Here is a 27,413-nt window from a genome sequence, read left to right on the forward strand (position 1 = left end):
GCAGCCCTCAGTGAACAAGAGTTCCCAAATTGCTGGGAGTCAGTGCAACTGTGAAGGGAGATTTCCAGAGGGCACAGTCTTTCCTGGGCTTGGGAGGGAACATGGGGAGAGGGAGCGTTTTCTTGTCATCTTTTTTGTCTTCCACTGTCTCTGAAAATTCTACTTCCCAAAAGGCAAAGAGCTCTCCCCCGTGCCTCTGTCACATCGAGGAGGGAAAGAGCCAGATTCCCATCTCCAGCCACCTCAGAGGAGCAGACCCAGGGAAGGTGTGAGTGATAGCAGACTTGCTTCCCTGTGCCTCAGGAGGCATGTTTGGGCTGGCCCCCACCCTTCCTAGAGTTTGATATGGATTATGTAAAAGTAAACAAAAGGTGGTGAGCTCCACTCTTCCAGGTGTTCTGACTGGCACATCAGGAGTAGGGAGTCTTCTGGAGCAGGACAGGAGGCCCAGCCCAGCTGTCCACATGCCTGTCTGATTTCTCCCTCTCTCCCACTCACAGACACTCAAGGGGTGTGGGTCGAAGGAGAGGGGATAGAGGAGGGAAAGCAAGAAGGACATAAAAATAGATCTAGCTGTGAAAGGAGACAAAGGCTGCCTGGCGTGTCACTCCTTCCCAATAGCAAGCCTGATTTTCAGACTAACTGAGACTTTTCAAGCTAAATACCAGCTCCCCAGAGGTGAGCCCAGGAGTTGGTGGCCTCTTTGAGCCACCTCCTTCCTACACCTCCTCCTCCCCTGCCTGAGTCCTGTTGTCCTCATGTTTCCCGGATGAGTCCACCCCCGAGCTCAGGCAGAAGTTTGCCCTGACCTCTGGAAAAGACTTGCCCTGCTGCGACACCCTCCCTGGCTCTGCCCACGCAGGTCATCTCCTCCCTGGCTGTACCCACAGTCCAGGCAGCTTGGCCTGGGCCTCCTTGCTGGCTTTGTGTCCCCAGGCCTCCCATGTGCCATCTCTACCTGACCATCTGCATGAACCTTGGTTATTTCCACTGGGCCCGTCCCCCACCTGGGTTAAACTCTACCATGTGCTTTCTCCATGCCAGTCTTCTCAGCTCATGGTGTAGCCCTGCACCTTGGCTCCATGGCTCCATGGCCTGTGCTCACTCCTCCTTGTCCCCAGGAGGCCCTCCTAAACCCGTGGCAGCTTCTTCAGGCTGCAGCCTGCTCCCTGTCCCACAAAACAGCCCTGTCCCCTGGCAAACAGGAACTGCCCCTGTCTGTATCTCTTGCCTCTGCATCTCACTGTGTTTCTCCCCGGCCTCCTTCTCAGCAGGGCACCTGCTCTGTGCCAGGCAGCCTTCCAACAGCTGGAGATACAGCAGCCACGAGACCGGAAGGAGCCGGTGCCTTCCTGCACTGGTGGGGCTCCTATCCTGGGGAAGGAGAGGAACAACTAGAAGGCCCCTGGGGCGGGTTTGGGTAGTAGAAGCACTATGCCGCCGAGTGAACAAGCAGACCTGCTGCTGGGGGTGGGCACCAAGGGCAGGGTGAGCAGGAAATTCAGGCAGTGAGGCCAGAGTAGGCTTTCTTGTCCAATTAAAAATTGTGTTAAAGTATACATAACATAAAATTCATCATCTTAAGCATTTTAAGTGTACAGTTCAGTGGCATTAAGTACATTTACACTATTGTACAACCATCCCCATCACCAATCCACAACAGTCTTCATCTGCCCAAACTGGAACTTTGTCCCCATTAAAGCTAGCTCCCCACCCCCTTCCCCAGCCTCTGGCACCCACCATGCTACTCTCTGCTTCTCTGACTTTGACTGCTCTGGGGATCTCACGTAAGCAGGATCATAGGATATTTGTCCTTTTGTGACTAGTTTATTTCACTGAGCACAATGTCCTCAAGGTGCATCATGTTGTAGCCTGTGTTACAGTCTCCTTTCCTTTCTAATGCTGAATAATATTCCACTTGTATATACATGTCACACTTTGTCAGTTCACCCATCAGTGGGTGTTCGGGTTACTTCCACTTCTTGACTATTGAGAATAACACTACTATTGAGAATAATATGCATGTCTAGGAGAAAACATGAATGTGATGTACAGATGTCTCTTTGAGACACTGCTTCCAGTTCTTCTGTGTATGTCTCCAGAAGTAGAGTTGGTAGAGCATATGAGAAGTCTATTTTTAATTTTTTGAGGAATTGCCATCCCATTTTCCACCGTGGCTTCTGTCCCATTTTGCATTCCCACCAGCAGCGCAGGAGGGTTCTGATTTCTTAGAAGTCTTTATGATGAGGGAGAAACCAGGGAGCTGAATAGAGTGAGCCAGCAGGAAATGGGAGCGTCTAGGGAGAGAGTGTTCTGAGTGGAAGACAGCAGTGCAGAGGCAGAAAAGCAGGACTGAGCCTTGAGGGCTAGAAGACTATGTCAGTCAACTGGAGCATAGGAGAGAGAGATGGGCTGCAGCAATGCTTGAGGATTTGTCTCAGCCCACAGACCTGCAAGTCTCCCCCCCCCCCCTTACTGCTGTCATTGCCCTTCATGGCCCTCCCCAGCCTCCACGCTGTCCACCCAGACCCTGAGCCTCAGCTCTGGTGGTCTCTCGCCTTGGGAGCGCCCTCTCCCTTGGTTTTCACTGGCTCCCTTCTGTCTTGGTTCTCTCCTTATTTCTGTGACTGTCCAACTCTGTGCCTCCACATGAGACGTTTCTTTCCCAAGGCCCGAGCTCCTCCATCCCCATCTCTCATCTGTGCTCTGCCTATTCCAGGCCAGTGGCCAGCTCTACTCAGGTGGCATTCCAGAGCTGACCTCCTGGTCTGATCTTTTTCTATGGCCCCACACTCCAGCCTCCAGCTAACCTTTGAGTCCCTTTTCAAAAACCCCTCAGATACTGCCATCCTGTCTTATTGGTGGTTTTGCTTTCTGTAGTTTCAGTTACCTGGGATCAACTATGATCTAGAAACAAGGGATCCTTCTTCTGAATATATTCAGAAGGTTAGTAGTAGCTTAACACGTCACAGTGTCGACATCACGTATTTCACTTCATGTCATCACATGTGCGTTTTACCATCTCACATCATCACAGGAACCAGGGTAAGTACAGAAACTATCAGGTACTTTTAGAGAAAGACCACATTCACATAACTTTTTTTGAAATATGTTACTGTAATTGTCCTATTTTATTGCTAGTCATTGTTGATCCCTCACTGTGCCTGACTTACAAATTAAACTTCGTCATGGGTATGTATGTCTAGGTGAAAACATAGTATATACAGGCGTTCCTTGTTTCATCGTGCACTCGGTTGTATCTCACAGACACTGCATTCTCTACAGATTGAAGGTTTGGGGCAACCCTGCTGGGAGCAAGTCTGTTGACACCTTTTTTTCCAACAGCATTTACTTATTTCGTGTCTGTGTGTCACATTTTGGTCATTCTCACAGTGTTTCAAATTTTTCAATTATTATTATATTTGTTATGCTGATCTGTGATCAGTGATTACAACTCAGGCTTTTGTAGCAATAAAGTATTTTTTAATGTTTATTCATTTTTGAGAGAAAGAGATAGCATGAGCCGGGGAGGGGCAGAATGAGAGGGGGAGACAGAATCTGAAGCAGGATCCAGGCTCTGTGCTGGCAGCACAGAGCCCAAAATGGGGCCCAAACTCACAAACTGAGATCATGACCTGAGCCAAAGTAAGAGGCTTAACTGACTGAGCCACCCAGGCACCCCAACAATAAAGTATTTTTAGTTAAGTATGTACAGTGTTTTCTAGGTGTAATGCTCTTACACACTTAATAGAATACAGTGTAATGTAAACATAACTTTTATGCACTAGGAAATCAAATAATTTATTCGACTTGCTTTACTGCAGTATTCGCTTTATTACAATGGTCTGGAAAAACCCACCATTTCTCCACGATGTGCCTGTGTGGGGTTCAGCACTATCTGTGGTTTCAGGCATCTACTAGGAATCTTGAGACATATCCCCCAAAGATAAGGAGGGTCTACTGTACCTCTAACTCAGCACATCCCAAACTGAACCCAGCATCTTCCCGTCCCCTCATCCAGCTTTTCCTCTTACGTTTGACATTCTGGTTGTTGGCACCAGATTTGAAAGATTTGAAATTTCTTGCATTTCATCCTCTATTTCCATGTGTTAATCACAGATCAAATAAAATTCAGCAAACTCCTAGGCCTTTGGCCAGGCATCATAAAGGATTCCAAAACAAGTCGTGTCTGTTCTTCAGACCCACCTCAGGGCCTTTACACTTGCAGTTTCCTCCTCCTGAAGCACACATCTGTGTCCTAACTGCCTGGAACATGAAATAGTACTCAGTAAATATTCTCAAAAAAACTAATTAATAATAATACATTAGACTCAGTTTCTGCAGTCAAGTAAGGAAAACAAACTTAGATACATGACAGTTTAATAAAATGAAAACACTTGGGGTGCCCGGGTGGCTCAGTCGGTGAAGTGTCCAACTCTTTATTTTGGCTAAGGTTGTGATCTCATGGTTTGTGAGTTCGAGCCCCTCATTGGGCCCTGAGAGTGTGGAGTGTACTTAGAATTCTCTCTCCTCTCTCTGCCCTTCCTCCCGCTTACATGTGCACTCTTGCTCTCTTGCTGTCTCTCAAAATAAATAAGCTTTATAAAAACTTAAAAAATGAAAACACTTGTTTGGTCCTTTATAATTTACTTTGCACAGAGAGAGGCAGAGCTGGAGCCAACTCTGCTTCTCACCAGCTCTCCAGTAGCCATGCAGACAGTGCAGAGTTCCCAGAGTAACACAACAGACATTTCAAAGCAGTGTGAGTGGAGGAGGATGAAGGACACAGAATATCAGCAAATAGGTGCTCAGAAGTCTGGAGGTGGCCAGGGCACCTCCAGGTCCCATGCCCCTTTTTCAGAGAGTCCTGGAGGACTTGGGGGCCGTCAGGAGCCAGCAGGCTGGGTGTGAGACAGTTAGCATGCCCTGGCCCTAAGAGGGCTTGTTCTGTGGCTGATTCTTGTCTCTGCTATGTCTAGATGTGCTTGGCCCCGGCATGGGATTGGGGCCGCTATCACAGAAGTTAAGCTCTGGCCTGTGTACTTCAGCCACCCATTCTGTATGGAGCCCCCACGGGGCCCTCAGCCCTTGGAGGTGCCAGGAAAGAAGTCAGTGGGGTGTGTGACCGTCAGGCACTCACAGCCACGTTGGGGAATGAGAAAGCTACTAACATGATAGTCTCTAAAGCTCACATTCATGTTTTATGCTCTTTTGTGAATGTTGTATCTCATAATTTAAACATAATGGCTGGCTGTGAGATAGAAAGTTGTGGGGCAGCCCCAGCATCCTCAGCTATGTGTTACTCTGAACAGTGTAAGTGTCTCAAGTCTTAAGAGTCAGGGCAATCAAGGAGGCTTCCAAGAGGAGGTGAGGCCTTAGTGCTTCACAAAGGAGAGTAGGACATAGTTAAGTAGAAAGGAGAAGAAGGGTGCATAGGAAGCATAGACAGCGTGGAATTCAGCCATAGACTGGCTTCTTGAGGTAATGGCTGGTCCTTTCTTAAACTGAAGTGAGGAAGGACAGGAAGACCAAATCTCATATGAGCCGTCTACAGGTCTTTTCAAACAATGAGAACTTGCCAGTCACAGTTTCAGCCACTGTCTTCAGATTCTAGAAGGTAAGAGACGTGACAGGGACATTTAGATATCACTTTGTTTTGTTTTGTTTATTATTGTGGTAAGAACACGTAACATGAAATCTACCCTCTTAATGTCCACTGATGAATGAATGGATAAACAAAGTGTGGCCTGTTCATACAATGGAATATTATTTGGCCTTAAAAAGGAAGGAAATCCTGTCACATGGTACAGCACAGATGAACCTGGAGGACATCGTGCCAAGTGAAGTGAGCCAGTCACAGAAGGACAGATGCTGCATGGTTCCATTTACATGAGAAACCGAATACAGGCGCAGCAGAGAGTATGGTGTTGCTTGCCAGGGGCTGGGGGAGAGGGAACGGAGAGTTCTTATTCAGTGGGTATAGCATCTCAGTTATGCAAGAGATTCCATTGTCTTACAGGAGGGAAAACTAAAGCTTCTAGAGAGGCCCTCATTTGCTGGGGGTTATTGAGCAGATTAGAGGCAGAGTCAGGAGTAAAAATCAGGTTTTCTGATCCCTCATTCATGGCCTTCCAAGATAACATGCAGCTTGTATGAATGTATTACAGTCCTCATCCAGAACCAAAGAGTCCTTCCAAAATCAACAGTTTTTTAAAGCATCTAGGCCAAACCCAGACTCACACCAGCCTGACTTTAGGAACTAGAATAAGGCAGGTGTCAGCATGAACTGGAGGCAGCCACTAGGTGCTGGGGGAACCACAGGACCTCTGGTCCCACCTTTTCCCTGCCCTTCTCCTGGCAGGGATTGCCTTTCTTTCATCATCTTTTTTAAAATTTTTTGTAACATTTATTTATATTTGAGAGACAGAGACAGATCATGAGCAGGGGAGGGGCAGAGAGAGAGGGAGACACAATCGGAAGCAGGCTCCAAGCTCTGAGCTGTCAGCACAGAGTCCAACGTGGAGCTCAAACCCACAAACTGTGCAATCATGACCTGAGCCAAAGTCTGATGTTCAACCGACTGAGCCACCAAGGGCATCCCTCTCTTTTGGCATCTTTATCCCTCCTTTGCTGCCTGTGGAAGCACAGGTGACAGCTGGGATGAAAATGAGCCATGTCTCCTCAAGCTCCTGTCCGAATTTCCTAGTGGCCATTGAGGGCTGTGCTAGAAACTCTGACCTGAATTCCAAGGGGAAGGACAATGTCTGAGATAGTGGTGCCTGGAGGAACTTCCGGAGACAGCACTCTCCAGGAATCTGGTAGCACCTGCCAGTTCTGAGCACTCGCCTTTCTCCACATGCGGGCTCCTAACACCCCAGCAAGCCCTTTCCCTGGCCCCTCACAGTATTTACCCAGGGCTGGAAACAGCCGTAGAAGGCAGCCCCTGCTCCCTTCTGCACAGGGTTTTCTTTCAGCGGGCTGTGTGGCTGAGGAGGCTGGCAAAAACGAGGCATCAGGATGCCTGCCATGGTGCTCGGCCCTACCTCAGGTTTAGTGCATGACTTAGAGACATTCGCTGAGATTATAGGGAAGTTCTGGCACAGGGACCTGCATGAGCTGAAAAGGCCCAGAGGTGGGGGAAAAACAAGGTATAAAATTGAGTTCCCTGGGGTATGGAAGAACATAGGACAGGTTTCTGGAAAGGGTCTCTAGACTCTCTGTTTCCTTCTCTGTAAAATGGAGGTAATAATAATAGTACCTTACTCATAGGTTGTTGGGAGGAGTCAATGAAAGTACATGTAAAAAGCTTACAGCCATACTTAGCATATACTAAGTGTTCAATAAGTGGTAGCTGCTCTGTTAATAAGTAGGTGTCATCATTATCATTGCTGTTTCACAGATGGAGCTCGGAGAAGAGAGATCACTTGTCCAAGGGCATAGCTGTATGAAGGGATGGAGCCTGGGATGTGACCCCAGAGCCCGTGCTTCCAGCATCATTCTGGATGACAAGTTTTTCTGCAAGTGCTAGGGAACCACGAGAGCCACTCGAGGCTGCAGGTGACAGCAGAAGGTGGCCACCATGACCTCAAATGGATGGGAGTAGATGAAAGGTTAGAGATCCCAGTCAGCTAAGAGACAGTTTCAGTTGAGGGTAGAGAGATTCTAGGAACTCTGCTCCAAGATGGGGACCAGAAAGTTCACTTCAGAGGTGGAGCAGTTTTGAGTATAGAGAAAGCCAGGCTAGGTGAAGTAGATGTAAGCGTGGGCAAAAGTTATCTGAGAAGAAAGTCAATGAGCTGGGGGCTGAGAGCTGTGGTGTGGACAGTGAAATGCTGTCGCACGGATGGGGAGGACAGAGCCCGGAGTTAAGACCCAGGACATGGGGCTTGGCCAGGGACTGGCAGAGATAAGCCTGGAAAGAAAGAGGCAGCTGTTTAAAGGAGAGCAGGTATGGGGGCGCCTGGGTGGCTCAGTCAGTCGAGCCTCCAACTTTCACTCAGGTCATGATCTCACAGTTTGTGAGTTCGAGCCCCATATCAGGCTTGCTGTTCTCAATGTGGAACCCACTTCAGATCCTCTGTACCCCTTGCTCTCTGTCCCTCCCCTGCTCACATTCTCTCAAAAATAAACAAACCTTTAAAAAATTTTTTTTAATAAATAATTTTTTTTAAGGCAGAGGAGGTATGAGCTCCGAAGGCCTGCAAGCAGGGAAGATGGTTAGAAACCAGGAGTTGTGGGGTGGGTTTTTCCTCTTCTGCAAAGTGGGACATTGTGGAGAAGGACTGAGTGGCCTCTGCACCTACTTGGGGCCATCCTGAGGGCCAGGCCATCAAGCTGGGGGTTCACTAGTCTGCTTCTCACAGCAGTAATGGTGATTACTGTGACTACTACACAGTAGTAACGATGCTTCCCTCATCCATAGTTCTTCGCTGAGAACGAGGAGCTCTTCCATCTACAATCCTATCTGAGCTTTGTAACAGCCTCTAGAACAGCAATTCTCAAAACCTTTTGGTCTCTCCCCTCTCTCTCTTTCCTCTTAAAAATGATTAAGGGCCCCAAAGAGTTTTTGTTTCTATGAGTTTTATCAGTCAATATTATCACATGATAAAAAAATGTAAACATCTTTTAATTCATTTAACAATAACAGTAATAGGTCCACTGCATGTTAACATAAATGGCCTTTTTTATGAAGAGTAACTTTTCAGAAAGACTTAATGAGAAGTGTGGCATGCGTTTTCCATTCTTGCAAATACTCAGAATGTCTGGCTTCCTAGAAAACAGCTGGACCTGGCTGCCTCGTGCTCAGTCTGTCAGATCGTTGTTTGGGCCCGCTTCACAGATAAGTGGTCGGAAAGAGGAGACAGAACCCCAGAGGTTCTCAGACCACACTTGGGGAACTGCTCTTCTAGAAGGAGGCTAAGGGGCGCCTGGGTGGCTCAGTCGGCTAAGCCTCCGACTTCAGCTCAGGTCAGATCTCACGTTCATGGGTTCAAGCCCCTCGTCAGGCTCCATGCTGACAGCTAGCTCAGAGCCTGGAGCCTGTTTCTGACTCTGTGTCTCCTTCTCTCTCTGCCCCTCCCCCTCTCATGCTCTGTCTCTCTCTGTATCAAAAAAAAAAAATTTAGAAGGAGGCTAAGCCTGCCCGCCCCCACCGCATTTCATAGCTGGGGAAACTGAGGCATGGAGACAGAGGGCTAGGACTTCCAGCTCTTTCTGGGACTGCAAACAGGAGGAGTAATAGGTCCACTGCATGTTAACATAAATAACGGAGAACTAGCCTGGTCTCAGAATAGCCAGCACTGACCAGCTAGTTTGCCTGGGGAGGAAGTGCAGGGCTGGGCAGCCCTGGGGAACAGGGAAGATAAGCTGCTTCGGCCTTGTGCAGAAGGGCCAGTGGCTGACTGATATAACACCCACAGCCTGAGAAACGCGATAGCGCGGGCCCTGGCGCCCCCAGCCCCCACATTCCTGGGAGGAACCCTGTTCCCAGAAGTCTGTCCCTGGACACTGCCGTCAACCACAGAGTTCATTTCCTGGTTAAACAAACATCTATATTAAATGGCCCGGTTGGGCAACGCCCAGTAGCAGCTTCTGAGGAGAGCCTCGGGCACATGGCCTGCCAGGCCCTCTTCTTGTCCGGCTGGTGAAGACACATCCATCATCGGCAGAGGCACTACTACAGGACGGCCCCATACGTCCCACCCAGAGTCTGCCCGTCTGGCAGGAGGGGTTGGGAAGGACGTGCAGAACGGCCCGTGCCCCAGCCCTAACAGAAGTCTGCCCCTGACAGCTTCAAGACTATAACAATGGTAATGGCAACAACTCCAAAAGTTGGGGTGGGCCCGACCACTCCCATCCATCATCTCATCATCTCATCCTTGCAGGGCGAGAGTGCCAACCCCATCTTCCAGATAAGGACACTGAGGCACCTGAGAGGGGCTTGCCCTGAGTCACACAGCCCCCCATGGCATCCTGGGGGACTGGCATCCTGACTTACCCCATAGTTCTCTTTCCTATGTACTATGGCAGGCACTACTCCAGGGGTTCGAAATCAGAGAAAACTGAGTTCAGAGGACTAGCCTGGGGTCCCCTGGGAGTGCTAGACTCCTGCTACTACCTTTATAGTACAGGTCAAGGATAGGTGTTTCCCGGGGCACCTGGGTGGCTCAGTCGGTTGAGCGTCCAACTTCAGCTCAGGTCATGATCTCACAGTTCGTGGATTCGAGCCCCGCATCGGGCTCTGTGCTGACAGCTCAGAGCCTAGAGCCTGCTTCTAATTCTGTGTCTCCCTCTCTCTCTGCCCCTCCCTTGCTCATGATCTGTCTCTGTCTCAGTCTCTCAAAAATAAATAAATGTTAAAAAAAAAAAAGGATGTTTTCCAGTTTGAAAAACCTGACACCTATAATGAGCAGAGATGCCATTTACTGAGTACTTACTATGTGGCAGACATACTGCCAAGTGCTTCACTGTTAAAGCCAGAGTTCCTGATCTCAGATCGTGGCTCTGCCACTTACTAGAAGTGACTTAGGGCAAAGGTTAGAACTCACTTGTGCCTCAGTTTCCTTATCTGGAAAATGGAGGTGATAATAATGGTACTTTGCCTTATAGGTTATGGATAGGATTCAGTGACAATACACATAAAAAGCTTAGAGCCACATTTAATACATGCTAAATGTTCAACAAACACTAGTGATTCTGTTATTAAGTGCATGTTATTATCATTGCTATTTTACAGTTGGGGCTCGTGGAAGAGGAATCACTTGTCCAGGGATGTAGGTATTGGGAGGGTTGGAGCCCGGGATTTGAACCCAGGCATTCTGACATCAAAGCATGGGCTCTCAGCATCATGCTGGGTAACAAGTGAAAATTGAATCACAGGCCCCTGGAAGATAAAAGGTCATCTTGTCTTCCTTTTACAGGGGAAGAACCTGAGCTTGAGATCTTCTGACCCCTGTTTTTTTGTCTATAAAGTAATTCTCTTGATGGAACCTTGACCACAGGGTTCCTTAGCTGTTAAGGCCTGTCCTGGCAGAATATATTTTCCAGTGCGAGCATTTTGTTTGCAAAACTTGGGAGGGGTGAGCTGCTTTTGTCCACAGAGCCCCACACTAGCCCTGCCGATGCCGGAAGCAGACAGTGAGTCACAATTTGGCACTGGTGGGAAGGGCGGGAGGCCAGGTGAGACTGGAGGCCCCTGGAGGCCTCGCTATTCCCCTCCTGCTCCATGGATGCTGTGACAGCCTGCCAAGAGGTGGCAGGAGATGCAGGAGGGAGATGGACCATGGGCCCGAGTTCCGCCTTAGTTAGGTGGCCTTGGAGAGAATGAAATCTCTAAAAACACTGTGCTTCTCAGCCAAGAAACTGTTAGGGATGGAGTAGCTAGAGAAAGGAACTCATTTATTGAATGCCTACTGTGTGCTAGGCACTGGATCTCATTTCATTTATTTATTCACATGTTGAACATACCCTGTATGCAAGGATAACATCAGGTAATGTGACTGCTGTAAAGAACACACCCAGATAAAAAGTTACAACAAGTGGCTCTTACCCAGGGGTGAGATTTTGCCCCCAGAGGACATTCGACAATGTCTAGAGACATTTTTGGTTGTCACAACTTGGGGTGGGAGCTGCTACTGCTGGCCAGTGGGTAGAAGTGGATGCTGTTGATGAGCCAACGGTACACAGGGCAGCCTCTGTAACCCAAGCTGCCTGGCCTGAAATGTCAGTAGTGCCGAGGCTGAGAAACCCTGCGGTAGAGAATGACTTTGGGTGGTCTTTAGGTCGGGTGGTCATGGTTGACCACACTGAGGATGTGATTTTTGACCTGAAAATGTCAGAAAGTAAGAATGAGAAGACCCAGGGAAGAGCATCACATGTAGAAGGGACAGCAGGTACAAAGGTCTTGAGTCAGGAATGTATCATCAAAAGACACGTGCACGAGATTGGGTTGATTATTCTTCACCATATTTCAAATGTAAAAACTGAGGCTCAGAGGAAATGGTTTGCCAGCTGTCACACGATTACACAGTGCTGGAGCCAGGACTTGAACTTGATGCTTCTTCATCCCAGAGTTTGCTATTACTGCTTCAACTGTACTCTCAGAGGAGTCCTTCAGCCTTCATTTTACAGTGGAGGCCTCTCCCCTACCTGATCCTGTAAATTGTTTTTTCTTATTCCATCCCTGAGCTTATTCTCTCCCTGGCTTCTGCCACAACAACAAAAACCACAAAGATGATGGTAGCCATTATTTCTGTAGTGTTTATTGTGCACCAGGCACTGTTCCAAGTGAGAGATATCTGTATTGATACATAGAGATAGACAGATATCTCTCTGTATATACACTCATTTAATCTTCACAGTATGCAGGTGTTAGGCACCTTTATCCTGTTGTGCCCATTTTATAGATAGGAAAATTGAGGTGTAGAGAGGCTACATGACTAGCAAAAGACAGGAGGGTTTGAGCTTAACTTGCCTAGTTCCAGAGTCCGTGTTCTTAACCATAACACTATGTAATTGCTCTCTTAACAGGTAGTGAGTTTCTAGTCATTAGAATAGATCATTCAGTGGCCCAGTGGCTCCTTGAGTTTAGTAACACAGGTTCAGCACAAAAGGGAATTTAGAGGTCACTTATTACACATTCACACATTTAGAAGCCCCAGGAGGCAGTGATGGACCTGGAACCAGAGGCCAGGTGTCCCATCCAAGTGCCCTCTGCTCCACTGTGGGCCACCCTGACCTCAGCCTTGCCTGCATGTTCCTGGCGTCTGCCATCTGTTCTGTCAGGCTGCCCCCCAGAGTGTCTTTGCTCTGCTGGATCCCAGCCAGCAGCTGTGCCTGATATCTGGCAGGTCTGGGGCCACAGAGGAGGGGCCTGCTTGTGGCAGAAGGCCCAGGCATCTACCTCAGCCCCTGCCCATCCTTCCTGTTTAGAGACATAATCTCACTTATTCCCAAATCTTACAGGTGCAGAAGTTGGGCCTCAGAGGGGTTAAATGGGTCATCTCCTGAGGTCAGCTGGGAGAGTTAGTGCTTCTGAAGTAGAATAAACATTCATTCATCCATCCATTTACTCATTTGTCTTTTAGTCAACAAAAGCTAGCCTGTTGTATGGTACTGGTCATGCAGGGGTCCTGTCCTCTCCTGAGAGGAGAATGCTCATAAAGAGTGCCTAACCCAGCTGGTTCAGGAAGGGGTTCAAAACAAGGCTCCTTGGAAGGGGTGTTAGATACCATGGCTAAGTCTTAAAGTATAGCTGGGAATTAGCCAGGCAGAGAAGGGGAAGGGGACAGCATGTGCAAAAGCAGGAAGTAAGAGAGCTCTCTATGTACAGAGAGCCACAGGCTGTTCAAGGTTACTGGGCCTGTGGGTAGAGGCCAAGGTCATGTAGTCATGATAGTGGCCACTTGCTGAGCACTTCCTGTGTGTTGGACGGTGTGCTGGGCATTAGTTCAACAGCCTCCTGAGTTAGATGCTATCCATATCCACATTTACAGATGAGGAAACTGAGGTGCAGTAAAATCTCACAGGTAGTAATTGCCAGGAATGGGCTGAGAAGTATGTGGAATTTGCCTCCAGCAGCCTGGAGGTCCTCTGTAAACCCAGTACTTGGGGCCTCCCTCTTCCATCTGAATTGGTGCTGTCCCTCCTGATCACTCTGTTCCCTCTTGCAGGTGGAAGGAAAGTCCAGAGCCCATGTCATTGCACAGGAACTGCTGTCTTCGGAGAAAGTGTGAGTCCCCAAGAAGCTGCCTGTGGCCTTGAGCTTGTCAACAGAACATCACCCCTCCCCGGCTTAAACAGGATGGGAATTAATGCATACTCACCCCTCTTTCCTCTGCAGATACGTGGAGATGCTTCAGCACTTACATCTGGTAAGTTAATCGTTTTAATTGTCCAAAACTAATTGCCCTTTTACAAGGCTATGATACATGTAAGAGGCAGAAGAGCAGTTTGGAGACAGAGGTGATTTTGATGAACAGAAAGGCTTGGCAGTAGACAGGTGTTCATCAAGGCTTTTCGTGGGCGTCTATCTCCTGATTCATGTGCTTCAGGGAGTGAATAGCACTGTGCTTTCCATGAGTATGCCTCTGCCCAAAAGAGAGGGGGACATGTGAGGGTTCTGGAAGGGTGATTGCAGTTTCCTCAGCCCTCTTGTTGAGGACAACAGAAGGAGAACAGATGTAGTTCTGGGTCATTGTTTTGAATATGCATGTGTGGGTGCATGCACGTGCATGTGTGTATGCATGTGTGTGCATGTATGTGCTGTATGTTTAGGTCCGTATGGAGAAGGTGATGTGCTTGCACAATGACAGAACAGCTGGGGTATAGAGAGGCTTTCTCAGTCATGCCAGCCTGGGGCAATAACACTTGAGCCAGTGGTGAGGAAATCATCTGGACTTTCAGAAGAAAGGAGACCAGACCTGGGGACTCCCTGGGTATTAGGCACTGCCACCCTCTACAGCCCAAAAGACTGCCTGGAAGGTCTTCCTGTGTAGTCAGTTCAGTTCACTTCAACAGACTTTTTTTTTTTTTTTAACACTTTCTGTGTGACAAGAGCTGGTGAATAGAATGTCAGATCCTTCAGGTCCTTCCCCAGGAGCTCTCTGGCCAGCAAAGGAGACAGATTAGTAAATGAATAATCATCTGGAGCACAGGGGAGGAACTGACAACCTGGGGGAATCTAGGCAGGCTTCCCTGAGGAGGTGACTTTTGGGCTGGGTCATAAGGAGGGCTGAGGGAAGAAGGTACAGCAGAGACTTGGGAAGTGAGTGAACATCCCTGAGGTCTCTAAGCCATTTCCAGCCTCCTAGTAGTTTAGCATCTGATTCCACACTGTTTTATATTGTTCATCAAGTCTATCCAAGAACATCAGAACTAGGAGAGTCTACCTGGACATTTTGTCCTTGGTAATATGGAAGCCTAGAGACAGTAACTGAGCCAGGGTGACCACCCAGGTCCCTGTATTCCCAGTGCTCTGTCTGCCTTTGGGGTTCTTTGCAGCAAAGGCCACTCTGGATACAGCAGAGCACCCAGCACCAAGCCAAGCCTCCTGCTGAGTCCAGCTGAGGCCCCTGCCAGTGACAGCACCCTGGTGTCCTGCAAGCAGGGGCACCCAGGTCCCTGGAAGCAGGACAGAGCACTGCTCTTGTCTGTGTGCCCAGCCCCTCATTTCTGCCCTTCAGGATGAGAGCTTTGCGTGCATTATAAAACCCCAGAGTCCTTGGGTATGTAATGTGCCATGCTCATACACCAAAGCAGCTCTTCATGAAGGGCAGGAAAACTCACTCTCCCGTTTTCCTCTCTTCCATTTGCTTCTGAGCTGGCAGCATGACAGAGAGGTTGGGCTTTTTGTTTTATGACTTTAAGAGGGTTTTAACTGGGAAACTTCCATCTGTGTTTGCACTGCTTCCTGCCAGTTGGAAAGATGCTGAAACCTCTGGTAATCCATAATAATATCCTGAGGAGAGAAAAAAAATGAGCCCATAAAAGTCACAACTCAAAAGCTAGTTGCGGGAAATTGTGATCTGGAGCTACACTGATGACGTGAGTGCTTATAGGGATGGAAGTGGCAGAAAAGCCCCAATGTGACTACAAGTCCTAGTGGGGACATGAAGCTCAAGGAGACCCATAAACTGCAAGACATTGTCCACCACTCCCCAGTCTGGATCCATCTCTGATTGCTGAGATTGGCAGGTTCTTTCTCAGATTCCCTCCTTATAGATTCAATGCTATTGAACTCCCAAGGCCACACAGTGATGGGAAGGGCTGACTGTGCATTCTGAACCTCCCCCAGCTAGTAAAGTCCCTGGCTCTGTTATGCTGTTGTTGGGTGGCGGGGATGCAGGGGGGTGTTCTCTGGCCTTCTGTGTTTGGGCTTCAACCCTGTACTTATCAATTGGTAGATAGAGCTAACTCAGGGATTACTAAAAGTTCTGGTTACCCAAACTTGAGTCCTAATGGTCAAGATCCTGTTTTTGTGCAGCCTGTTTAACTAAGAATGGATTTTATATGTTTTAAATGTTTGTGAAAGGGGCTCCTGGGTTAAGTCCAACCCTTGGTTTTGGCTCAGGTCATGATCTCACAGTTCGTGAGTTCGAGCCCTGCATCAGGAGCCTGCTTAGGATTCTCTCTCCCCCTCTCTCGACCCTCCCCCACTCGCATTTTCTCTCTGTCTCTTAAAATAAATAAATAAGCTTTAAGAAATAAATGTGAAAAAAGGCAATGAAGATCAACTATACTTCAAAAAATTATTTAAGAATTTTTCATATATTCTGGACACTAGACTCTTATCAAATATATAATTTGGGGGAAAAAGGTAAAGAATAATATATGACTGGAATTGTATGTGCCCTGCAAAGCCTAAAATATTTGTTATGTGGCCCTTGCTGACTTCTGGTTTCAGTACTCTATTCCATCCTTCTAGGAACCCAGTCATAAACTAAATGCATTCATCCTCTTGCCCATCTATCTGTATAATCAAATTCTCACCCATTCATGTAGCAAGCTTTTCACCCACTCATCTGTTCTTTAATCTGTCTGTGCCCCTTATGGCATATATGTGCACTCATTCATATCCCTCCTCAGTTTATCCACTGTTCAGACATCCACCCATCCTTCCAGTCATATACCCATCCTTCCATCCAGTCATTTGTCAAACTTCTCATCCCTCCATCTACCCACCAACCCATTAACCCATTCATCTAACCATCCATCCATCCATCCATCCATCCATCCATCCACCCCACCCATCCCACCCATCCACCCACTCACCCACCCATCCACCTATCCTTCCATCCACTCTTCCCTTCCATTCAGCCATCTAACCATCCATCCGATTATTCCATTTGGATGGGACATCACAGGATTTTTACAGTGCTGTAGACACTGGGAGGGGCCGTAGAGCCCCAAAGGTAAATAAGACCCAGAACCTGCCCTTAAACAGGTGTCCCTTTTTTGTTGGGGTGGGGATTAGGTGGAATGGGGAGGAAAAACAGGTAAATAGTTAATAACGCCACTCAGCTAAGTATAATTTGCACAATTATAGTTTTGTGCAAAATATGCAGGAGCATGGGGGAGAGAGAGATGTATTTCCCCTTGGTGTATCTTAAGATTGTCACAAGAGGTGCCCTTAAGATGGAATTTGAAGGAGTCCACCAGGCCAGGATGTTGATGGAGGAGGGCACATAAGGCAAGTGGCCAGGATGGAAATGCTTATAGGCCTAAAAGTGCATGATATGTCTGGAGAATGGTGCATCATCACACATGGTTAGAACATGAGAAGGTTTGAAAAGGCAGGTTGGAGGTGGAATTGGGGGTCAAGTGATTGGTCCAGAAACCAGGACCAGAATGCCAGGCTATAGGGTTTATGCCTTTTCTTATACAAAGTGATTCATTATAGACCTTGAACAGTTATGTCCCCTGGACACCTTCAATACTCTGTGTAGTCTTCTAAAAAAAAAAATCCGTCCCTACCGAAAATTGAAAATTTCTACCGTGGGTTCCTTCTTTGTGCTAAAGCATTGGAGGCCTTTCAGAAGCCATTCTGCCTACTGGCAGAGGTAACCCTGGGAGTAAACTGCCATTTGACTCCCTAAGAGAAGCTCCTACCCCTAAGAGACCCCACACTGTCTGATCCTCGCCCGCCTCTCTGGCACTGCCTCCTACCACGTATGGTGTTCGCTCCAGATGCTGTGGCCTTCTTGCTGCTCTTGAGATACTACAAATGCATTTCCTTTGCATGGTTTTTGCACTTGCTTTTTCTGCCACAGCAATGTTCTACCCGCGGTCTTCTCACAGCCAGTGTCTCCTCATTCTGATGTCAGCTCAAGTGTCATGTCCTCGCAGATGTGGTGCCCAAAACTTACATAGAACAGCCTTGTAATTATGCTTGCAGATTCTCTGGACCAGGAGTTTGGACAGGGCAAGGTGGGGAGAGTATATCTCTACTCCCTGGTATCTGGGGAGAGCTTTAAGACAAAGGCAACTTGATAGCCAGGAGTTAGAATCACCCTAAGTGTCCTCATTCATGACTGGTGGTTAGTGCTGGCTATTGTCTGGGACCTCATTTGGGCTGTTGGCCAGAACACACACTTGTGGCCTCTGCCTGGGCAGGTTTTGGGCTTCCTCACAGCATGGTGGCTGCATTCCAAGACTGAGTGTCCCAAGAGAGAGCCAGGAGGAAGTGCATGGCATTTTTATGATCTAGCCTTAAGTCACATAGCACCACTTCCACCATACTCTGTTAGTGGAGACAGTCACAAAGGTCTACCCAAGTTCAAGGGGAGGAGATATAGTGTCCACCATCCATGGGAGAAATATCCAGCTCACACTGTGTAATGACCCTGTGAGACAGGAGATATTGTTATGGGCCATTTGGGAAAAATACAATCTATTACAGAAGGCTTTCCTAATAATTCCATGTCAGTTAAAAATCGTCTTCAATTGCTAATCATGAAAACCCAGTTATGGTATCTTAATTAATTTAAGGGTGTCTTTCATGTGAAATAAGTCCAGAAGTAAGAGATTCAGGTCAAGTTTGGCAGCTCCACAAAGTACCAGGGCTCAAGGTTTCATTTATCTTTCTGCTTCATCTATTTCCAAGGTTCCTCATGAACATAGAGGATGGTTGCTGCAGTTCTCACCATCACATCCATGTCCCTGACAAGAAGGAAAAAGGGAGAAAATTGAAAGGTCATGTTCCCAGCCCCTTGAAAAAGATTTTGTCTGAACGATTTACTTGGCCACTTTTGCTTCTGTCTCACTGGACACTACTAGGTGTAAGGGAAGCTGGGTCAACTGAATCGGTCAAAGCTGGGTTCAACTCAGTGGCTGTGCTTCTTGTGTATTCATTCTGGGACCTAGGCTGAAGGGACAGCAGGTACCCAGGAAGGGCTCTCCCCATGGTGATTGCAGGGAACAAACAGAAATACCAGAGGAGGGGCGTCTGGGAGGCTCAGTCAGTTAAGCATCCAACTCTTAATCTCATCTCAGGCCATGATCTTAGGATTTGTGGGATTGAGCTCCGCCTCAGGTTCTGTGCTGACATTGTAGAGCCTGCTTGGGATTCACTTCTCCTCTCTCTGCCCCACCCTCTCTCACAAAATAAATAAATACACTTAAAAAAAGAAAAAAAGAAATGCCAGAGGACTTCTGAGATTCAGTCTGACAACTGGCACATCATCACTTCTGCCCATGACCAGTTGGCCAGAGCAAGTGCTATGGCCTGGCCCAAGACAAGGGACAGGGCTCTTCTCTCCCCATGACGAGGCCTGTAGCAAGGTTGTGGGCGCTGAGGGACATTAAGGATCCACAGCTGTGCCTCCTCTTTTGTATCAGCTCATACTTCATTTTATTTTCTTCACAGAACCTTTCATATCTAAAATCATCTAATTTATGTATTTGTTTACTTATGTAGTATTTTCATTTTCATGCAATTCCAAATACTTTCTAGTACCCCTTGTGATTTCTTCTTTGAGCCATGAGTTATGTAAAATTAGTTGTTCTATTTCCAACTATTTGTGGATTTCCCAAATCTCCTCCTGCTGCTCACTTTTAATGCTGTCGTGGTTGGAGAATGTACTTTGTGTGGTTTTAAATTTATTGAGGTTTGTTTTGTGGCCTGGCATATAGTCTACCCTGGGGAATGTTCTATGTGTGCTTGAAAAGAATGTGTTTTCTGCTCTAGCTGGTGGGTGTCTTATAGATGTCACTGAGGTCAGGCTGATTGATGGTGCTGTTTGAATCTCCTCCATCCTTGCCGGCTTTCTGTCTCATCCATCTATCCCTTACTGAGAGTGGGGTTATTGATTGTTATCTATCCCTCCCTTTCATTCCATCCACTTTGCTTCATTTATTTTGGGGCTGTTTTAGAGGCTTGCTTACTGTCCTTCTCCCTCACTAAACTCAGAGCTCCTGGAGGGCAGTGAGCTGGACTGGTCCCATTCCCAGTGGACTGTGAGGCCCAGTCCACCATCAGGGCTCAGGAAATATCTGATGAATGAGAGATGGCGGGCTGAGCCCTTGCAGCAGTCCTACCACTTCTTCAGTCAGAAATATTTCCTGAGCACCTCTTAGGTGCTAGGTATGGGGTCCCTGCCCTTCAGGGACTGACAGTCTAGGAAGGAGAGGGCAACTGCGGGATCTAGAGGGACTCAGTAATGAATTCATGAGTTTATGTAAGTTGGGTGTTGTCAGTTTGCCCCCCACCCACGTCCCCTCTCTCTTACCCAGCCAGCTCTGGCTGCTCATTACAGCCGGTGTCCAGTGTACCTGATGTGAGGAGGGGTGGTAGTGAATGTGTGATCACCTCCTGTTGTGTCTTTGACAGTTTACATATGTGATGTCATTTAATTGCACATCGTCTGTGCTCAATAAATATTTCTCAGATGGTTAAATGAGTCTAAAACTGAGTCTCAGAGAAGATGAGTGACTTGCCCAAGGTCACACAGCCAGTAAGAAGTAGGGCCAGAACCATCTGACCCCAGAGCCTTGAGAAGGGGAGGAGATAAACTGAAGAGGAACAGTCCATTTAGGTGGTAAGGAACCTGAGGAAGAGAGAATGAGTGTGCTCAGGGGGAATGAAAGCAGGGACGGCTTCCTAGAAGAGAGGATGTAGAGCTGGCACTGACGGACAGAAAGTAGGAACAGGACTTTCAGTGGATGGAAGTAGCAGGAATGAGTTCACAGAGTAGAGGGCTTGGGGAACGGGGAGGGGGTGTTGTACAGGAAGTGGCTTGGAGAGCTGGTCTGGAGGGAGAGCCTGAGTGCCACGCCCTAAGGCCTTTCAAAAGGGAGGCATACGAATTTGGGAGACCTGAGCAGGGTCGATGCAATGAAGGAGATTGGGGCAAGGGTGGTCTGGTGGGTTGGGTGGGAGGGAGTGATGCTGGGGCACCCACAGGTTAACCCAGACCGAGCTCCCAGATAGCCTCCTGCTAGGGAAGTTGTATGGAGCTAGGAAGATTTTGGGTCTGTCTCCTACTTTTATTTATTTATTTGTATTAACTAAATTCCATGCTTTATTCAGATACCCTTCACTTTTACTGAAGTCCTTTTCTGTTCTGGATCCCACCCACCGTAGCATTTTGCATTTATTTTTTTTTTTTATATTTAAGTTTTCATTAGTTAACATACAGTGTCTTACCTTTACTTTCGTAGCCCTGGTCAGTAAAAAGTAAGTTTTAATTCAGTGGGGAGGGCCCTGTTTCTAAGTCTTCGCCGGGCTCTTCCAGGACTAAAGGAGCTCATCGATGTTTGGTGGACTCAGAGAGAGACAAATTTTGGTTCAGTGTGAGAAAATGTGCTTTTCTTTCCACCTGTACTGTTGGGGAAGGGGTAAGCTGTTCTTACTGGGAAGGATGAATGTAGTAGCTATTGGGGAGTTCCCACCCCAGGTGTGCGGCTCTGCCCTGTGTATTTTCATTCAGTTCACAAAAAAAATTGCTGTGTGACCCTGGAAAGTCTTTCTCTTCCTTAATCCCTCACCCTGAGATGGCTGGTGGGACTCAAGACACTTTTCGCCACAAAAGCTATCTTCAGGGGGAATTTTACTCAGAACCTCAGTATGAAGATTAGCTGAGAGCAGAGGTGCTTTGTTTCAGAGGTGGGAGGGGGCCAAAGTTTGGGCTTTGCCTCTGCCACTTTAACCCTTGGGTCCCCTGGAGCACAGTGTGAGAAATAATCTATTTCAGTGGTTCTCAGAACTTGGTCCCTGAGCCAGTGGCACCGGCATCACCTGGAAACTTATGACAAGTGCATATCCCTGGGCCCACCCCACAGCTGCTAAATCAGAAACTTTAGGGGCAGGGTCTGGGCATCTGTCTTTTAACGAAACTTCCAGGTGATGCTGATGGGCAGTAACATTTGAGATCCACAGGTACTTGATCCTGTAAAGTCCCTTCAGCATGAGTTCTCCCTGATTCCCTGCCCCTCAAGATAGGCATCCTCTGTAACACTAGCCCCCGCCCCCCCCCCAGCTCTGCACAGACCCCCAGGAACATAGAAAACATGGTTTAAAACATTGGCTCAGCACAGTTATGAACAAGGCTGGGCCAATCTAAGGGTGGAAGGGAATGAGACAGTCTGCTCCCTGCATAATTGGATGGAAGAGGACAGGAACATACAGAAGAAGTGAATAGCCTGATGATGCAAAATTCTGTGAAGCCGTTGCTTTCCAGGCTGGGATACATACATCACGTCTGAGGTATGTAGTAGGTGCAGGAGCACTCAGGCCACAGCATCAACAGAGCACATTTTCTAAGAGCTTCTGCTTTTCTTTAGATACATATGTTTTTTAATTAAAATAGTTTTTTTAATGTTTATTTGTGAGAGAGAGAACACAAGCAGAGTAGAGGCAGAGAGAGAGGGGGACAGAGAATTTGAAGCAGTCTCCGTGCCAGCAGCAGAGAGCCTGATGTGGGACTCAAACCCACAAACCATGAGATCATGATCTGAGCTGAAGTCAAAGCTTAACTGACAGAGCCACCCAGGTGCCCCTAGATATATATTTTTAAGTAAGTTCAATCATACATGGATATATTTTGGAGAATAATGTTAAGTATACCTTAATTCTTAAGCTAAAACATGAGACTTCAGAGACATCCTGAGACCAAGGAGGAGGCTTCCTTCAGGCTGTGACTCCAGAGTTCCAGAGGCCATAGGATACTTGAAAGGGTGCCAGACTGACTGCTAGACTGACCCAGGAGGGCTTCATGATGGAGGTGGGGGTTTGAAGCAGCTTTAAAAGATGAGCAAGGTATGGCTTAGATGTCAGAAGCACAGAACAAAGACACAGTGGCTGGAAAGAGGATCCCTATAAAGCAGTAGTGCTCAAAGTGTGGTCCCAAGACAGGCAGCACCTGGGAACGTGGGAGAAATGAAAATTACCCAGCCCCATTCCCAGCCTACTGAATGGAAACTCTCAAGGTGAGCCCAGTGATCTGGATTTCAATAAGTCCCGCAGATGATTGTGAAGCAAGCGTATCTTGGAGAGGCAGAGGTATACAGAAACGAGCAGTCTTCGGCAGTTAGGCTGGATCAGCTCTGGGAGGACCATGAACTCCAGGCCTGGGAGTTTAACTCTATAAATGAAGGGCCTGGAGGAGACATGAAAGCAGTGGGGGAAAGCAGTGCTTGTCTTTCCTCACCCAGGGACCACAGAGAGCCACTTTTCTTTTTTAAAAAATGTTTTGTAACTTACTGATTGTTAAGTGTACAAATCTTAAGGGTAGGGCCTAAATTTTTAATATGTGTGTGCATGTGTGTGCCTGTTTGTGCTTGTAACCGCCACTCAGGTAGAGCATTTCAGCATCTCAAGAGATGTCCTGTGCCCCTCCCCAGTCCATGCCACCCTCCAGAGGTTACCATTGTTTTGCTTTCCATCACATTGGATTGGTTTAGCCTGTTGTTGGATTTCATGTGAATGGAGTATTCTTTTGTGTCTGGCTTCTTTAGCTCAACATAATATGTGAGATTCATCCAAGTTTTTATGCATATTAGTATTCTTTTGTGTGGATATACCACAGTTGGTGTTTCTGTCCTGTTAGTGATCATTTGGGTTGTTTCCAGCTTGGGCTATTATAAAGCTGCTACAAATGTTCTTACATGTATCATTAGGGAACGTAAGCACTAATTTCTCCTCAGTATTTACCTAGAGTGGGATTGTTGGTCATAGAATAAGCATAGATTCAGCTTTATTAGGAACTGCCGAATAGGTTTTCAAAGTGGTTGAGGCAATATATACTCCCATCCTCAAAATTTGGGAATAACGTTCTTCATGCCGCCAGCATATTGATCTTGTCCATCTTTTTACTCATGGCCATTCTGGTGGTTGTGTAGTGGTTTCTCAGTGTTGTTTTAGAGCAGCCACCAACTGACAGTTCCTGAAATTGAGCATCTTTCTGTTTATTAGCCATTTGGAAACCCTCATTCGAGGTTCTTTTGCTTACTTTTTAATAGGGTTGTCTGTCTTTTTATTATGGATTTGTAGGAATTCTTTATCTTGGACACAAATGTATTTTGAGATGTACATATTATAAATATTCTCCCAATCTCTGGCTTGCTTATTCAATTTTTAATAGCTTAATTGAGATATAAATCTCATACCATACAATTCAGCCATTTAAAGTGTAAAATATAATGGTTTTTAGTGTGTTCAGAGTTGTGTAATCATCACAACAATCAATTTTGGCATATTGTCATGATCCCAAAAAGAAATCCCAAACCCCAAAGCTGTCACCACCACCCTGCCTCAGCCCTAGGCACCCAGTGTCTAGTTCTGTCTCTGTAGATTTTCCTATTTTTGACATTTCATATAAATTGTAGCAAGGTTCATCTACATTGTAGCATGTATCAGTCCTTCACCGCTTTTCATGGCCAATATTCCATTGTGTGAATAGACCACATTTTGTTTATCCATTCATCAGTTGATAGACCTTTGAGTTCTTTCTACTTTTTGATTATTTTGAAAATGCTGTGAACACTAATGGACAAATTCTTATATGAATATACATTTTCCATTCTCACGGGAATATAGCTTAGGAAAGCAATTGCTGGACCATATGGTAACTTTTTAACCTTTTGAGGAACTGTTCAGTGTTTTCCAAGGCAGCTTCACCATTTTACACTTCCACCAGCAGTGTGTGAGGGCTCCAGTTTCTCTTACCTCCTTGAGGACTTGTTATTATCTTCTTTATTATAATCATCCTGCGGGGGGTGTAAAGTAGGGTCTCATTGGGCTCTTGATTTTGCATTTCCCTAATGACTAATGATGTCAGGCATCTATCTTTTCATGTACTTCTTGGTCATTTGTATATTTTCTTTGGAGAACTGTCTTTTCGAATCCTGTGCCCATTTTTTTTATTTGTTGTGTTGAATTTTATTTTATTTTTTTAAATAGTTTATTGTCAAATTGGTTTCCGTATAACACCCAGAGCTCTTCCCCACAAGTGCCCTCCTCCATTACCAACCCCCCCGCTCTTCAGCGCTCGGTTCGTTTTCTGTATTCAGTAGTCTCTCGTGTTTTGTGTCCCTCTCTCTCCCCAACTCTCTTTCCCCCTTCCCCTCCCTGTGGTCCTCTGTTAGGTTTCTCCTGTTAGACCTATGAGTGCAAACATATAGTATCTGTCCTTCTCCACCTCTGCCCATGTTTAAAAAATTTTTTTATGTTTTTTAATTATTTTTGAGAGACAGAGACAGTGCAAGCAGGGAAGGGTCAGAGGAGAGGGAGACATAGAATCTGAAGCAGGCTCCAGGCTCTGAGCTGTCAGCACAGAGCCTGACACGGGGCTTGAACCCATAAACTGTGAGATCATGACCTGAGCCGAAGCCGGACGCTCAACCAACTGAGCCACCCAGGCGCCCCATCTCTGCCCATTTTTTAAAGGGCTATCTTTTCATTGTAATTCTGAATACAAGTCCCTTATCATTTATGTGATTTGCAAATATTTCCTCCTGTTCTGTGGCTTGTCTTTTCATTCTCTCGATAGTGTCCTTTGAGGCATGTAAGTTTTTAATTTTGATGTAATCTAATTTTTTCTTTTGTTGGGTGTGCTTTTCATGTCACATCTAAGAAAGAATTGTCTAGCCACAAATCACGAAGATTTACTCCCATATTTTCTTTGAAGAGTTCTATAGTTTTAATTTTCACATTTAAAAATTATTTGTTACATTTAAGTATTTGATTCTGGGTTAATTTTTGTATATGATATAAAGAAGGAGTCCAAATTCATTCTTTTGAATGTGGACATCCAAATATCTCAGCACCGTTTGCTGAAAAGGCTTTTTTTCCCCCACTGAATTTTCTTGGCACCCTTGATAAAAACCACTTAACCATAAACATTTATTTATGAGTTTATCTATGTGTTCTTAATTCTATTTCATTGATCTTTATGTCCATCCTATACCAATCCCGCACAGTGTTTATTCCTGTAGGCCTATAGTCAGTTCTGAAATCAGGAACGGAGTCTTTCACCTTTGTTCTTTTTTTTCAAGTTAGTTTTTTCTTTTTTCTTTTCTTAAAGTTTTTTAACTTTTATTTATTTTTGAGACAGAGAAAGCACAAGGAAGGAAGGGGCAGAGAAAGAGAGAGACGTGGAATCCAAAGCAGGCTCCAGGTTCTGAGCTGTCAGCAGAGAGCCCGCCTGACACAGGGCTCAAACCCATGAACCACAAGATCATGACCTGAGCCAAAGTTGAGCCAGCCTGATGAACCACACAAGTGCTTCTCAAGATAGTTTTGGCTATTCTGGGTCCCTTGCATCTTCATGTGAATTTTAGAATCAGCTTGTCAGTTTCCCTAAAAAAAAAAAAGTACTAGGGTTTTGATGGGGGTTGGGATGAATCACTGTATCAACTTGGGGACTGTTATTCTCTTAACAGTATTAAGTTGTGTCTATGAGATATCTTTCCATTTACCTAGGTCTTCTTTAATTTCTTTTGATGAAGTTTTGTTGTTTTCAGAGTGTAGGTTCTATACTTCATTGGTTAAATATATTTCTAAGCATTTCCCCCTTTTCATCTTACTTTTTCAACTTCTATTTTTAAAAAATTCAGTTTTACAGAAAAGTAACACAAATAGGAGTAGTACATAGAACAACCAGATTTCCTTTTTCCATATTCATCTGTTAACATGAAGTCCAACTTATTTACTTTTCTGTGTGGTTCATACTTTTTATATACAGCTTAAGCAGTGATTGTGTGCCCCTCACAGAATTGTTTGCAGGGTTCCAGAATACTCTCCAGTGACTGACCAGGCCAGGTAAAGCCATGTCTGCTGGACAGCTCGTGTTTGTGACACAAGTGGTTCATACTTGAGGTTGGTGTGCGTTCGGCCAGATGGGATCCCAGTGAGTCCACTTGACTTTTGGCAGCAACATCAGTGATTTGACTACTTGCAAGGAAGACCTTGGCCACCCACCAAGTGGTTAGCCCAGAGAATGGAGAATGTGTTGCCTAGAAAACTCAGTAATGGGTTTGGAGAAGAGAAAAAGGGGCCAAGGAGCAGGCCCCTGCATATGAGGTCCCTCTTCCACAGCACACTAGCCTAGGACAGGGTCCTGAGAACCCTTGAGCTCCGGGAAACTTGTCCGGGCTCCAGAGCAGAGAGGAAGTCCTCATACCAAGCCACCCCAGGGTTTCTGAGATTGGGCCAAGAGCCCTGGCCAGCACTCAAGAACCGAGTTCTAGTCCCCCTCCTTGACCTTAGCAAGTCACTCCCCTGCCTGGGCCATCTGTAAGAGAGCTACGACTTTGAAGTCAGGCTGACTTGGGCTCAGATCTTGCCATCTTGATGACATTGGACAATTTACTTAGTCCTTCTGGGCCTGATTATTTTATTGGTAAAATAGAAATAATAATAGTGCCGAAATGAGAGGGTTGTTTTGAGGGTTAGATGAGAAGGTTAATGTAAATTGTGG

The 27,413-nt window shown here is 46.4% G+C and overlaps 1 protein-coding gene across 2 annotated transcripts in view; it reads left to right on the forward strand.

Moving 5' to 3' along the window:
* FGD5 (FYVE, RhoGEF and PH domain containing 5) overlaps nt 1–27,413 on the forward strand; it is a 120,447-nt gene that overhangs the window by 54,295 nt on the left and 38,739 nt on the right. For both annotated transcript variants that reach the window (XM_029917051.1, XM_029917052.1), the window contains exons 4-5: nt 13,671–13,729; nt 13,841–13,871. In XM_029917051.1, the coding sequence (XP_029772911.1) occupies nt 13,671–13,729; nt 13,841–13,871 (90 nt within the window). The remainder of the gene's footprint in view (nt 1–13,670; nt 13,730–13,840; nt 13,872–27,413) is intronic.

Source organism: Suricata suricatta, chromosome 12 (genome assembly GCF_006229205.1).
Source record: "Suricata suricatta isolate VVHF042 chromosome 12, meerkat_22Aug2017_6uvM2_HiC, whole genome shotgun sequence".
Classification (NCBI taxonomy): domain Eukaryota; kingdom Metazoa; phylum Chordata; class Mammalia; order Carnivora; family Herpestidae; genus Suricata; species Suricata suricatta.